Here is a 16,218-nt window from a genome sequence, read left to right as displayed (position 1 = left end):
CTTTATTTTACACTTCTGCTTCTGTTCATGGGATTCTAAGACACCACGCTATGATTCACACTCCTCACAATTGAATAGCAGTTTGCTCATAGTAATAGTGAATGCTTTTAACCACAGAATTTAATTTGTGACATTGGCAACTGTTATATTTTAGAATACTATAAATCTCTATACCCCCAAATCTGTACTTACTCATTTTTATTCTCCCAAGTTGCAGGATACTCCTCTGAAGTAATATTGATATTTCAATGAGGACATTAAGTCTTTCAGACATGAAAATACAGCATATGATGTAGTAACTCTATCTTACATGGCATTATGTACTAATTCTGGGAGATGCACTGAGAGAAAAGTTGACTTTTGAAAAATATTTATATTGAGTTTCTGCATAATCTATTTAGGAGAAGGAGTTGATGATCAAAATTTAAACCTGTGAGATTCTCTTACATGAGAAGAAATAAGACACTTAGTTAATTTTCTTCATTCAAGGTTATCACTGGGTTTACTTTTTCTAATTTAATATCCAATATATCTACCTGAAAAAATTAAGATAAATCTAAAGTTGACCAGTCTTATACATAATAAATCAACTTTTCAATTAAAGTAGTTCGGTCATATTGAAAATCGGTGTATGGACTAAATAAGCCATTTTTTCCTCAATATTATGTGAGGTACATTTTAAAAAAACCAGTAATTGGTGTCTGCCAGAGTGTTAGGCACTTAAAAAAGAAATTACTAATGAAATGTTAATAGTACTCTTCTAAGGAAAGCGTGACCACCTGCATTTTATATGAAAGAGGATGAAAAGGAATTTGTCGAAGTATAACAATTAATGATTAGCAGATACAGGATTCTAGCCTAGGTTTGACTGGTTCAAAATTTAAATCTTTTTTTCTATCATGTCTTTGTATATGTAATAAATAAGATTTAGCAAAGTTAAAATCAGATTATATCTCTTTTCAGGGAACTAGTTAACAAAATGTTTCCTTATAGTCAAGATTACTGATACTCTGTTTTGACTAAGATATCAAATTAAATTTTAAGAGATTTGTATTCATTGACTTAGAAATCTGTTATCTATTTGATTGAAAAATCAATCACAATTGATTCTGTTATGAACTAGCCTGTAATAAATTAACACTTTTGTGGGTATGTTAATTATTATAATATAGAAAAAAAATAAACAACAAACCAAAACCAGAAAAAATGGAGAAAGCATTTTTTTGTGAAAATTGTTGAATAATTATGAAGATGGATAGCTAGTTGTGTATGTATGGAAAATGAAAAATTTTAGCAAAGTGTCTATTTCTGCCATGTGGGAATGAGTCTGTTTTATTATTGAAAACTATATAAGATCCATTCATCTATTCACCCATCTATTCTGGGGTAGACGATTATATACAATTTGCGGGTAGAGTTAAATAATTTAAAATGCCTCCTTAACAACTACAATATCTTTTTTCTAGGAGTTTTCTAAACGAACAGAAAATATTGCAGTCCAGGCTGAGAACCTCGTAAAAGAAGCTTCAGACATACCACTTGGTCCCAAAAATAAGCAACTGCTTCAACAGCAGGCCAAGTCAATCAAAGAGCAAGTCAAAAAATTAGAAGACACGCTTGAAGAAGAGTATGTGATTGACAAGTGCTAAACTTTCTTCTCTGAGATAAAGTTTAATACAGTCTTTCCTGCATCTTGTATTCAAAAACATTCTTTTGAAAATCTCAAAGTGTCTGTGTATTTCAGCATGTTTTGAGAAAGCAATTCACAATTCAAAAGAAAGTATCACCAATACAGAAACCAATAGCTATAACAGAGCCAAAAAGTAGACAAGGATGTGGTTTTTGCATCTTAGGCTGATTACATTAATTAGAAAGCCATATCTATTCAATTCCGTGGCCTTTGCACATTGTAGAGTGAATCTTTAAAAAGAACCAATATTTAGAATAATTTTTTTACTATGTTATTCTGTTGTCACCAGTTAGAGGAAAGGGGAAATATTTTGTTAATGTAGATTCTAGGCCTAAATACACATCACATAGACCAAATGCCTCCATCTTGAAGAAGTTCATGGAGATTGGTTACAGTGCCTCAGTATTCAAATTATCACTTGATATGCCTATTTCCAGAAATAAACTTCAAAACCTATTTTATTTGTAAACATTTAGTGTTGCTTATCTGAAAAAAAAAAAAAGAAATAACAGTTTGGCCTATTTATATCCTGTTATTTATACAATATATCCAAAAGAGTTTGAGGGGAATAAACATCTGAGGATATGACCAATACTCCTCAAAATATTATTGGTAAACATTTCTATTTTTAAGGTTATTTAGTGGCAAATTAATGACACATAACAGCATATTCTTAAGAAATAGGACATCCTTTCTAAGATGGATTTTAAAATGTAAATTTTGTTTTTAATACCAGCACCTTGAAATTAACATTGTACATTTGCCTAAACTTTAAAATTTGATAAGCATTTTATTTAAAACAAATTATTACTTGAAACTTTGAGGACTTTATATTAAATACTTTCCATCAAGTTATGGAAATAGTACAACATAGAGTTTGTTAGAAAGGAAGTTACTTCTGTTAAGAACATCCATTTGAATATTTATTTCATTTTAAAATTTGCTATGTGACATAGCTTGCATTACCTGTACTGCTGAGAGCCTTAGGCACACCAAGGGTATAAATTTGAAATGGCAATACTATTTAATTTGACAATCAATGATGCCATTGTATTTTTCTTGATGTCTTCAAGTGCCTTTTGGTAAACAGGGACATTCATTTTTTTTTTAACCCGAGAACTTATCAGTTCAATGATATACTATTAGTTTCTTAGTCTTTTTCTAAACTGAAAGCCATATTCACCTGGTTATATATGCATAGCTAATGCAAACTGGGAATCTAAGGTTGAAATTGTGTTCACTAGATTTGTTACAAATAAAGCTTCAATTGTCTAAAAGCCGTTAGGGTGCTTCACGCACAAGAGTTTTTGGAAGTCTTTTGGAATTGGGACCATAAGACATCTAAGAAAATAGCTGAAACTCCTATAGATTATAAATCGTAGACTTTGCTCTAAGGACAGAAACAATTTCTGCCTCACAGCGTAGGATTAAAGTCATAAGCTCTATCTTGATTGATAAAGATGCATTTCACAAAGGTCTTTCAGTAAAACCATCACGGTAGTGTCTCTCCTTTAAGAGCAAGAAGAAAGTGTTCATAAAAATAGAACTATTAAGGCCGGGCTCAGTGACTCACATCTATAATCCCAGCACTTTGGGAAGCTGAGGTGAGAGGTTTCCTTGAGCCCACAAGTTCAAGACCAGCCTGGGCAATTTGGCAAGACCTCATCTCTACAATAAATCAAAAAATTACCCGGGCATGGTGGCACGTGACTATAGTACCAGCTACTTGGAAGGCTGAGGCGGAAGGATCATCTGAGCCCAGTAGGTCGAGGTTGCAGTGGCCATGAGTGTGCCACTGCACTCCAGCCTGGGTGACAGAGTGAGATTCCAACTCAAAAAAAAAAAAAAAAAAATAGAACTATCCAAAAGTTGTGTACACTGAATTCTCTTCTAGCATCGTTTATTAAAATAAGTCCTGGCAGCTACTGGCTACACACAGAGTTTAATTAGATTGTCACTGGATTCAAACCCCTTTGGGCCAAGCAGCATTTTGGTCAAAGTTGAGGTCTATTCATAACATAATATATACACTGCCTTGTTAAATGTTCATTCTCAGAGGACATAGGAAAACGTGGGGCCTGACAAACTTACTCAGATCAGATGTACACTTTTTATTCAACTCAAATTGTTTCAATTCTGAAATGGTCACAAATGTCTTCACTATCTTTTCACCTGGTGATTTAAAGGAAAATGTATTGTTGTTCTCCATTAAAATACTGCACTTTATTTACTTAATTTGGTTAATTTTAGTATTAAAACCATGGAAATGGTGAAAACCAAATGGGATCATTTTGGCAGTAATTTTGAGACTCTGTCCGTCTGGATAACTAAGAAAGAAAAAGAACTTAATGCCTTGGAAACTTCGTCATCTGCCATGGACATGCAAATCAGCCAAATTAAGGTGACCTGCTCACACATTATATTTATAATCCATGTCTAGTTTTTAAAAACTCCTTTCTTATATCTCATCAAATGCTGTGTGGTCCCAGGACAAGCCTTTTATTGCAATGTGACTCTATTAAAATTAAGTTTATGCAAATTGCCAAGCTAAGAGGTCTTGATTGATACTGGGCAACACTTTACAGATGGAATTATGTATTAATATTGTCTGACTTGTGCATTCGAAGTCAATATTGTGTGCAATATCATTAAAATATTTTTATGGTTACATTATTCTTTTCCTTGATTTTGAATTAACCTTAATGGAACGTTCTGCTGATTTAGTTATACAACTTGAAATGTATTCATCCTCTACAACTCTACTTGATAAGGGCCATTCCAGATGTCTAGCTCCAGTATTAGTATTATTTACCTCCCCAACCACATGAAGGATTTTGAAAAATGACTTTCTTTAGGTGAAGCATTCAAACCCAGTTGCTCTAATGTTTTCATGTACAACCTTAGACATGGACAGAGATGCTCTGATTCGTTAGCTCTCCCAGCTCTAAAATAACCATGTGCATTGACAGTTGTTATTGGTCACTCAGTTCACACAGTTTAAGAAAAAAGAGGCTTAAAGAATAATCCCGGAGTGTTTATCTCTCTTTCTTTTTTTACAATTTTACACCACACATTTTCAAAATCCAGCCACGTCTGTTTCTATCTCAGCTCATTTTTTTTTGAATAGGAAAACCCTCTGCCATTTCATTACTTTTTTTTTGAATGGGAAAACCCTCTGCCATTTCATTATTTTACTAAATACCAAGGTGAGGGAACATTTCACACTATGACTTAGAGCAAGTTACTACCATGTGCAAGGTAGGAGGGTGAAATAAATGCCAAGGTGAGGGAACATTTCACACTATGACTTAGAGCAAGTTATTACCATGTGCAAGGTAGGAGGGTGCAACGTTGCCCAGCTAGGGTCATCTGTGGTACATCATCCTTGCTTGCCATACATCTGTCACAGTCAAGGCTCCGCGGAGTATGATATACACAGTCTGCCATGTCTTCTGTGGTGTACCAGGAAAAATGGTTGTCAAGTCATTAAAGAATACTCATGAAATAGTTTTAATTTTAAAACTATTCTAAAAGTTGCCATTTAGTTATTTTCACTAAATTCCAAGAAAAAAAGGACACATTTAAATAGTTTTGTCTCAAAAAGTCCCCTTTCAAAAATGAGCGTATACTCTTCAACATATGTATCCTTTGTATAATTTATTTACTATTATTTTAACCTTTATTCCAGGTCTTCTGAAATATATCAGTGATTCAATGTCATCTCATTGTTATTCTTTAGAAAAAATGATTACATGTTTTGTTTTTAAATATATAAATATTCAATTGTGGATTTTCATGCTATCAGACTAGAAATACATTTTAGCATGTTCTGTATGGCATTTTGAAAACTATCTAAAATTATGTTAAATGAATATGAGTATCAGAAAAAGATGTTTGCTAGAAATAGCAAAGATAGAGTTGAATATGCTCTCCTGTAGAAACTGGTCCAATAAGTCCAAATTCTATTTCCAAACAAAAGACCACATTATAGGAAATATTAAAAATATGGTAATGCTCATCATAGTGTTTACACTTTAAAAAGAATTTAGGATTAAAACCAGTGAAACATTTGCTCTATTGGAAGATAAATATTCTAAGTCCATTTTTGTTCACCATGACATGCTATTCCAAATGACTGAATTCTTTTTGTGTACTTGTGTGTAATTCAGTGGTCTCACTCTGTCACTCAGACTGGAGGACAGTGGCATGATCATGGGTCACTACAGCCTTGACCATCTGGTGATGGTCCTGCCTTAGCCTCCCAAGTAGCTGGGACTACAGGTGCATGCCACCATGCCCAGCTAATTTTTCAATTTGTGTAGAGACAAGGTCTTGCTATGTTACCCAGGCTGGTCTCAAACTCCTGGGCTCAAGCAATCCTTTTGCCTCAGCCTCCCAAAGTACTGGAATTACAGGTGTAAGTCACCATACTCAACCTTGATTTCTTATTTCTAATTGATAAATAATAAGTACATATGCTGGGTTCATCTTCTATATTCTTCTCTTGGATAAAATTTTTCCCCACAATCCAAAACCATTATTGTATGATTTCAATTTATGAGTTTGTCAATGACAAGTATTACCCTAAGAACTAAGAACTCTGCTCTTAGCTATGATTATTTCACAGATAATGCAAACACCTAGAATAATTATTAGTGTACAGTATACACTCTATATATGTTGAAATTATGAGTAATTTTTCTAAAAGAATCTTTAAAAACAGCAAAATGAAGAAAGACTACATTATTGCTCAAAAAACAAACATTTACTAGATATACCACTACAACCATACATATGAAAAATAAAAATACATAAGTGACACACCTAACATTCAATCTGACATAAGTTGTTTCTGGTTGTCTCAACTAGACAGAAGTTATATCTGACTATGTTGTCTCATCTAGACAGAAGCCACAAATTTATTTTGTCTAGGGTAACAGTAGTTTCCTTTTAAATTATTTGAAACTGAGATTTATCTGAATTTTTGACATTATTTTGATGGAATGATTTGGGCTTTTCTCAGAGAAATAATTTTTATGAAGCATAAACACACTTTTATATTAATGAGAAACACTCAACACATGCACATGGTCACAAACATTCACACATTCTTAGTAGTTAGTGTTTTTCAGATGTTGGCTAACATATAAAATGCCTTCCTGCCCCAAATTATAGTATGTAGACTTTTAAGTGTAAGGTACACAGTTAATGAACACAGCAGTGGAAGTCCCACTGGGAATTTGTCACATCACTTGGGAATTTGTCAGAAGTGAAAATTCTTGAGCCCCACCTTAGATTTACTTAGTCTGAAGCTCAGAAAATGGAAGCCAGATGATTCTAATGCATTCTAGATTTGGAAACCACTGGCATAAAGATTAGATGATAATTTTGAAAACAAACTAGTTTTAGGCAAGAGTGAAATCCAAAAACCTTTTAGTTTAGTGAAGTAGGTAAAATACTCAACTACATTCTAAAAAAATAGGTGAATGTCAGTATTAGCATTCCGATAAGGTACTGAAACACAATGCTTCCCCAGACTAAGTTGATTCAAATGATTGACTCATGGTGTAAGCAGATCATTATTTGTACCTTTAGAGATACTGTAAGAGTTCAGGGATATCTCCTTGCTTACTTCACTGCAAGCAGGAGTAGCTACTTCTCTCTATTATCTACCCAGCAAGCACAACCCCCATCACTTTGTATTTTGCAGACATTGTCTGCACACTTATCCTCCCCAAAGACATGGTGTTTCTTCAAAACTGCGCTCTAACCATCCAAGTCTGTTGAAATGTCAGTTAAAAAAATTTCCCTGATTTTCTCTCTCTGTAGATAATTATATCACTTCAGAAAGGCAAGCTTGCTCAGTCTACATTGTCATTTTTCTTGTTTGAAATATTAGGTCACAATTCAGGAAATAGAAAGTAAGATCAGCAGCGTCGCAGGATTAGAAGAAGAAGCTCAGTCTTTTGCTCAATTTGTTACCACTGGAGAATCTGCTAGGATCAAAGCCAAGTTGACACAAATACGAAGATACTGGGAAGAACTTCGAGAGCACGCACAGAGTCTGGAAGCAACAATTCTGGGACATTTATCTCAGCAGCAAAAGTTTGAAGAGAATCTTAGAAAAGTAAGGATTGGACATGCATGGTTAAGTTACATATTTCACATTGTACTTATAGGGAAATGCAAATACTTCACAAAGAATAGACTCAAAAAAAGTTTGCAAATCACCTGCCAAGTTGTCAGTGATGAGTAAATTTGTAATTATTTATACAATACTTTTTCTGATGGAATATAATAATGTTATACACTGGCTTCAGATAGTCATTAAGGCAATTATTTTCTTTTCAAATAATGGGATTTTTCTTTTAGACTTTTAAAAAATACATTTTATCATTACATTAAAAGTTATCCATAAAAGATAAGTATGTTGTTTTCTTATTACCTTTTTTGCCTGGATGTATATTTTTTTACATTATCTACATGTTTTATTGTTTTAGATCCAACAATCTGTGTCTGAATTTGAAGATAAACTTGCTGATCCAATTAAAATATGTTCTTCTGCTACAGAAACATATAAAGTTCTTCAAGAACATATGGTAAGAGTATGCTTCAACATTTCTATTTATTAACTTAAAATTTTAATAATTTCTACTTGAGGCTGGACTCAGTGACTCAGCCTGTAATCCCAGCACTTTGGGAGGCTGAGACGAGTGGATTGCCTGAGCCCCCAAGTTCAAGACCAGCCTGGGCAACTTGATAAGACCTCATCTCTACAATAGATCAAAAATTACCCAAGTGATCACACTTGGTGTGTACCTGTAGGTCTGGCTACTGGGAAGGCTGAGGTGGAAGGATTGCCAGAGCCCAGCAGGTTGACGCTGGAGTGACCGTGAGTGTGCCATGGCACTCCAGCCTGGGCGACGGAGTGAGACTCCAAGTCAATAAATAAATAAACAAACAAACAAATAATTTCTACTTGAAAAGAAAACTTTAAATATTTTTATGAGAATTGAAATTGGAAAAGTGTTTACATTGGTTGAGGGATTTTATAGATCCAACGATAGGTCTAACATATGCACTTTATATAAGAAACATAAGTATGCAAATACATTTTCATTAAAATGTATATTAAAGGAGTATTCATTTCAAATATATTTCTCTTTTTAATTAGAACATGTAACATTTTTAGATTATAGCTTTCATAAACCCTATTTCCTCTTGCCAGCATTATAAAAAAATAACTATGCAAGGAAAAATATTTATAGATAAATATAAAATTTAAATATAAAACAAAAAGTACAAGGAAAAAATCTGCATAGGGGACTTCTGATTTTAACCTCCTACACTCAGATGTGCAAAAAAGTATGTGCTCATTGACCTGTTTTCAACAAATGGCTTTTTGGGTCTGGCCTCTGAACTGATCATTGTGAACATTGTGAATCTTCTGCAAAGCCACAAACAATGGCTCTGGCAGAATTGTGGGGAAGGAGTAAAGGGAAAGAATTTTGCACAAAGAAATACTATCACACATTCATTAATAAAGTACAGATATTTTTCCTACTACATACAATTGTGGGTGTATATGTATATAAGTGCAAAGAAAGGGACAGTCATGATAGAAAGCAAGCAAACTGACAAAGGCACATCTGGAAAGAGGAGTGGAATTTATATTGTTTAAATATTTTTAGTGAGAATACATTTTTGTGTCATTTGTGTAATTCCTTTATAAAAATAAGGAAAAGTAGAACTCAATGGGATAAAATTATTTGAATAGAAAGCTTAGTTAATAATGGTGTATCAGGGAGGATACTATTCTATTTTTTAATTTTTAGTTGTCCTAAAGCAGTTGTGTTTCTGTGTCATGATTTTCTAATCTGTAAAATGGAGATAATGAAAGAACATTATTTCTCAGTGTCCTTATGGCAATTAAACAAGTTAATATATGTAATAAACTTAATACAGTTCCTGTCAGTTTCTGAGACACATTGTTTTTATTATCATTATTACCTGATAGCAGCTATTTCAGCCATAATTCTTTCAATGTATTTTAATAGAGATTTTAGTATGTTACATGTGGGTTTTGTAAGTTAGGATTAGGGTTTTTAAGTACTCATGTATTTAGTATAAAATGAATAACAATTTTCACAAATTCTCTAAATTGTTAGAGAGAAGTTGGAATTATTCAGATAAATAGCAGCACAGTCTTATTTGGGGAAGTCTCTTCATTCTCACTTTTGATTTCTATATTTTTGAAGCAACTTTCTTCTGATTTTTACTATGTCTTATTGCAAACCATAGGCACAGACTAGTTTTTAAAATGGTGTTTGCTTTTATTTATTTTTGAGGGGTACATGTGATACTTTAATACATTCATATAATTCGTAAAAGTCAAATCAGTGTAATTGGGATATCCATCACCTTAAACAATTGTCTGTTTTTTAGCAAAAAACATTCAAATTATTATCTTCTAGCTATTTTGAAATACACAACCAGTAATTGTAAACTATAGTCACCCTATTGATCTATCAAACACTAGATCTTAGTTCTCCTATCAAACTGTACATTTGTACCCATCTTTGTACCTTTGCTGTTTATCATGACTGGGGGGTGCTTACAGTGATGGATCTTGAAGGAAAACATAGGTCTCATTGGCTTCTGTGCTTTCATTGCGTGCCTTTTGTACCCTCCTTAGGATCTCTACCAGGCCCTGGAATCTCTGAGCAGCACAGTCACTGCCTGCTCAACCAGTGCCCGGAAGGTCGTGAACAGAGACACCTGTGTTCAGGAAGCTGCATCTGTACAGCAGCAATACAAGGGGATGCTAACTAGGGCTAAGGAGAGACAGACTGCACTGGAGAAGCTGCTGGCCCACTGGCAGAGGTGAGTAGCATTTTTTTTCTAAAACCACTGCCACTATTAAATAGGAAATTCTGGATTAGCTGTTCTTTAAGTGATGGGATTAATCATCCCAGAGTTAAGCTACATGAACCCATGTGTCAACAATAAGAAGATCTTGATCTTCGTAATAAGATGAAGATTCCTGAGAGTGGAGAGTATGTCTATGTAGCCTTATATATTACCCAATATAAACATGTGTGTTAGTGCACACACGAAACAAAAGGAATAATGTTTGTACTTTCCATCTAAGCCTGAGATAACCAACACTGTATTATCTGTAATGGTTCATTTTGGACCCTCAAACTTCAGAAAGGTTTAGTCTTCTAGCATGATGATTTTAAATGAATTTGTTTTGTTTCCCTGCTTCTCTTAGGTTAGAGAAAGAAGTGTCATCCTTTTTGACCTGGTTAGAACGGTGTGAAGTAATAGCCAGTTCCCCAGAGATGGACACTTCTGCAGACAGAGTCAAAGTGGAAGGTGAACTTCAGTTAATACAGGCAAGTTCAAGGAAGGAAGAAAAATAAAATGTTCTTGGTGATGGTTTCATTATTTTTAAAAAACATGAAATAATAAATAAATAAATAAACCCCTATCCCACTTATTGCTTGATATTTCTGAAGATCATTGGACATCAAGTTATTCTGAAAAAAAAGAAAGCTTCCATGACCTAAAAGGCAGAATAACTAACAATGAAAAGAACATTGTGATGATCAGTTTTTATGATGTGTTAGAAAATTCTGTGGTATAATGTCTGTCATTTAAATAAAAATAATCTGGAAAGGGAGTTGAGGCAAGAGTGGGTAGAAATATACATGAACTGAGATTGACTACCAGTTAATAATTTTTGAAGTTGACAGTATCATCTCTCTACTTCTGTATTTACATAAATTTGGGTAATAAAAGGTATCTTAAAAAAAAAAACCAAGAGAAGTAATATATAGAAACAAGTTGAGTAATGATGAAAAACCAAGAGAAGTAATATGTAGAAATAAGTTGGAGTAATGATGATTTCCAAGAAAGATGAAGAAAAAAATCAATGAGCACAAATGTAAATGATAGGTAGAAAGACAAAGAATATTAGCTTAATACATCCTTAAAGAAGTCAACTTTTTAAACTAAAATTTAAAAAAATCTTTAAGTATAATTGAAGCTACAGACAGTGCTACTAATTTCTGGAGAGTAACAGCTTGCTTTGAATGATGCTGTTTATGACAGAAAAATTCAACAGTCAAAATTGCTTCTCAAAAGAGATTTATGTATTACAGATCTATACGCCAACTTTCTCCCATCACCATTTATAATAAGCTTAAGAGGAAGCTACGTTCATTCACCTTTTACAATCTTTTCCCTAAAAACTACACCTAAGGTGTTTGTAGCATCTAAATCTATTGCCCCATCTTCAAATATTCTCCTTCCTTGACTTTGAGGGTAATTCATTCTCCAGGCTCTCCTGTCTTTCTGTTTTATTAGACACTGACGCCTGCATTAATCTTCTGAAAAGTTCTTTCTCAAAAACCTGAAGTGACTGTTTCATACCCGGAGAGTAAAGGGGAATTCTGAGTCCACAATCTGGTTCTTATCTTCTTTCAAACACATGTAGGGACTCAAAACACCTGTCCTTATGGATGACACAAGGCTATCTGAGAATGTAAACCTGTATCGCTGTGTCTCTCTGTAGAAGCTAAGCACTATATGAACTAGAGCACCAGGAGAGGATGCCAGCCTCTGATACTTCCTCATTCAGACACTATGTCAGCCAGGCTGCCTTGCCACCACTGACTTGTGCATTCGCCACCTTTTGGCCTTGTATCCTGTGCTGCTTCTTTACTTTGTACCCAGCATAAGTCTCAATTCTGCTGTGTACTCACTCCTCCCATCCTTTTAGCACTTTTGTTTCCATCAGACATATGGCTTCTCTAGGATGAGAAAGAAATCATTTTGACAAGCAACTACTATCTGCCATGCTATAAGTATCCTACTTAACACCCTTTATTATTGTTACCTATCTATAGGAGTGCTGATATCTTTTTCTTTTTTTTTTTTTTGCGTTGGAGTCTCACTCTGTCACCCAGACTGGAGTGCAGTGGCCGCTCCCGGCCACTGCAGCCTTGAGCTGCTGGGCTCCGGCGATCCTTCCGCCTCAGCCTTCCGAGTAGCCGGAATTACAGGCTCGCGGTACCACGCTCGGCTGATTTTTGATTTATTGTAGACGTGAGGTCTCGCCAAGTTGCCCAGGCAGGTCTCGAACCCGCGGGCTCAGGCAATCCACTCACCTCACCCTCCCAAAGCGCGGGATTACAGGCTGAGCCACCAAGCCCAGCTGAGTCTTGATATCTTATTTCTTATTGTTTATGCACCTCACCTCACAACACCTAAGAGATTCATTGCCTGATTAAATGTAAACAAATAAGTAGTTCTGTTACTTGAAAGTCAAATGAGGAGTCTTTAAGTTCTCCAGTTTTGCCAAATATAGTCTCTAAACAGAGAGGGAGACCATGTTCCAGGTACTTAGAATCGCATCTTTGTTGGTTAGTTATGCATTGTTTCTCTCCAGCAATAGTTGTTCTTTGATTCTCTTTACCTACTCAGTTTCTTCGTCTTGAAAGAAATTCTACAGCTCCTAAATTTGTCTACCTTAATATAACACAGACTCCAGAAAACTTAGGCTTCTGTAGCATTTTAAAAATTGTTTTAAATGATGCTGGTGTGGTGATTCATGCTTATAATCCCAACACTTTGGGATGCCAAGACAAGAGGATTGCCTGAGCCCAGGGGTTTGAGACCAGACTGGGCAACATGGTGAGACCTTGTTTCTACAATCAATTAAAAAACTTAGCTGGGTGTGGTTGCACAAACCTGTAGTCCCAGCTACTTGGAAGGCTGAGGTGGAAGGATCACTTGAGCCCATCAAGTGGAGGCCTTCAGTGGCTATGACTATGCCACAGCTACTCCGGCCTTGGTGACAGAATGAAACTATGACTCAAAAAAAAAAAAATAGTACTAAATTTTAAGTGGATTTATTTCTAAATCAAGTAATAGAAACTCTCCAGACTGGCCAAATTGACTTCCGTTTTGCAGGAATGCAAATCCTTCAGACAACCATCTGTGTCTCATGGTTCTTCCTGTTCAATAATGTTGGAATGAACTCTGTAATGTGTTGGTTTTCTCAGGCACTGCAAAATGAAGTCGTGTCCCAGTCCTCAATTTACAGCAACCTTTTGCAATTGAAGGAATCACTATTCTCAGTAGCCTCCAGAGATGATGTGAAAATGATGAAACTACATTTGGAGCAGTTGGACGAGAGATGGAGAGATTTACCACAGATAATTAGCAAAAGGTTGGTTCTCAAGTAATCTTCTAATGTTATCCATTTGTTTTTAAATGGTGAGCATACAAATTAAGAAAGCATAGTTTTGTTTATTTTTATTTAGCTCAACTATTTAGAGGATAATTACAGAAGTGAAAAAAATGTTGTCATTTTTAAAATCAAGGTCCTAAAAAATAAACATTTCTGATGAACCCTGGTTCACAATGTTAGCCTTAAACCAGGGCAAATTATTAAACCAGCTGAAATAAGCTAAAGGGAGTAGGGTTGCTAATGTTTGTTTTACTTATTGCCTAAGCTATTTGCGTACAGGAGAAAAATCGTATCTAAAATTTTACCTCACATGATATTCTTTTTTTTTTTAATCAATATTTTTTATTATGGTCTTGTGGGGTACAGTTAAGGGTTAGGTGTACAATTACGTTTCATTCAGGCACCCTGTTGATAAGAGGTGTTTCCCCATCCCCAGACAGATATTTGCTACTGTTAATCCCATCCCCCTCCCCCCCATAGTATCCCAGTACCGTCAGTCATTTTCTTATAGTATTACATTGGATGTTCAAGGTCCATTATATGAGTGAGAACACTCACATGATATTCTTAACCAGAAACATTTTGTATACATATGCTGCTCCATTTCATTTTAATATAGATATTTAAAGAGAACAAAAGAAATTATTTAATTAAATGGAGGCAAAATTGATTAAATTTTAATTAACTAGATGATTAACAATTGGTATCTATACCTTTCTGATATACTAGAAAGCAAATTTTTTCTTAAAATTGGTGTTGATTACCTATGTGATTTTGGATGATATTTTAACCTTTCTGGCCATATGAAAAATTCTTTCAGTTGGGCTTGATGGTTCAGCCTGTAATCCCAGCACTTTGGGGAGGCTGAGGTGAGTGGATTGCCTGAGCTCACGGGTTCGAGACCAACCCAGGCAACTTGGTGAGACCTTGTCTCTACAATAAATAAAAAATTAACTGGGCATGGTAGTGCATGCCTGTAGTTCTGATTACTTGGAAGGCTGAGGCGGAAGGATTGCCTCAGGTCAATGCTGGGTCAATGCTGGGATGGCCGAGAGCGTGCCACTGCACTCCAGCCTGAGCAATGGAGTGAGACGACAACTCAAAAATAAATAAATAAATGAAAGAGAAATTCATTCAGTAGCAAATATTTATTGAGTTTCTGCAGTGAGTAGAGCACTCTTCTATGACCTGGCCATAGCAACAGTAAACAGAGTTCCATTCTCTACTTTCATGGAGGTTGTATTTATTCCATTATTTATTTATTCATTTATTCAATCATTCAACAAATGCTTATTGAGTGCCTGCTGAGTGCAAGATAATATACTAGATACTGGAGCCAGAAAAATAAACAAAACCTGACCTCAAGTAATTTACAGATTAGTGAGATAACAAGACAACCAATGAGAGAAGTGAGCACAGAGTATTACAGGAACAAGAAAAGGACATTTGAATGGGTTCAGGAAAGGTTTACAGAAGGATTTGATGCCAACTCTTGAAAGATGAGCAATTTTATATAAAACAGAGTAGTATCTGCCCTTCTTCTATCCCTCAGAAGGAACATAAAACTCTTATATTTTATTTTATTTATTTTTTTTAATAATCTTTTTTTTTTAGTTTGAGTCTCACTCCGTCACCCAGACTGGAGTGTAGTGGCACACTCACAACCACAGCAACCTTGACCTGCTGAGCTCCGGCATTCCCTCCGCCTCAGCCTTCCCAGTAGCTGGAACTACAGGCGTGCGCTACCATGCCTGGCTAATTTTTTATTTATTGTAGAGACAAGGTCTCACCAAGTTGCCCAGGTGGGTCCCGAACCCATGGGCTCAGGCAATCCTCTCACCTCGGCCTTTCAAAGTGCTGGGATTACAGGCTGAGCCACTGAGCCTGGCCTCATAAAGGTCTTTTAAAGTGATATAAATGTGTGAAGCATTCAAAATATAGTTTATGCACATAAGGATAATGCATAGAAGATTTTGTAAAGATAAAAACACGAAAGCTGATTTAAAGATTGAACTTTGGATATAAATATTAATATTCAGGTAAAGTATTATTTTCAGTACCACTTTTGGATTCTGACCTCCAATCACCTATTATTAATCAACTAATTCATCTGTTATACAAGCATTGATTGATCCCTGACCATATTCCAGGCACTTTTGTAGATGCTAGAGATATTGTACTAAGCAAGGCAGGCACAGCCCTTGCTCTCATGGTGTGTTAGTGCAGGAAGAAGGGGCTAGGAGAAATAAATATGTAATTAAACAAGTGA

General features: G+C 35.1%; 1 protein-coding gene across 1 annotated transcript in view; it reads left to right on the top strand.

The window, feature by feature from the left end:
* SYNE1 (spectrin repeat containing nuclear envelope protein 1) overlaps nt 1–16,218 on the top strand; it is a 391,665-nt gene that overhangs the window by 71,118 nt on the left and 304,329 nt on the right. Inside the window, exons 27-33 of the mRNA XM_021716025.1 lie at nt 1,467–1,627; nt 3,941–4,091; nt 7,590–7,817; nt 8,191–8,289; nt 10,386–10,573; nt 10,965–11,088; nt 13,762–13,928. Of these exons, the coding sequence (XP_021571700.1) occupies nt 1,467–1,627; nt 3,941–4,091; nt 7,590–7,817; nt 8,191–8,289; nt 10,386–10,573; nt 10,965–11,088; nt 13,762–13,928 (1,118 nt within the window). The remainder of the gene's footprint in view (nt 1–1,466; nt 1,628–3,940; nt 4,092–7,589; nt 7,818–8,190; nt 8,290–10,385; nt 10,574–10,964; nt 11,089–13,761; nt 13,929–16,218) is intronic.

The sequence above is a fragment of the Carlito syrichta genome, unplaced genomic scaffold, assembly GCF_000164805.1.
Source record: "Carlito syrichta isolate Samal-C Ts95f unplaced genomic scaffold, Tarsius_syrichta-2.0.1 Scaffold308114, whole genome shotgun sequence".
Classification (NCBI taxonomy): domain Eukaryota; kingdom Metazoa; phylum Chordata; class Mammalia; order Primates; family Tarsiidae; genus Carlito; species Carlito syrichta.
Note: the sequence above shows the minus strand (reverse complement) of the source record. Positions and strands in the feature narration are given on the sequence as shown.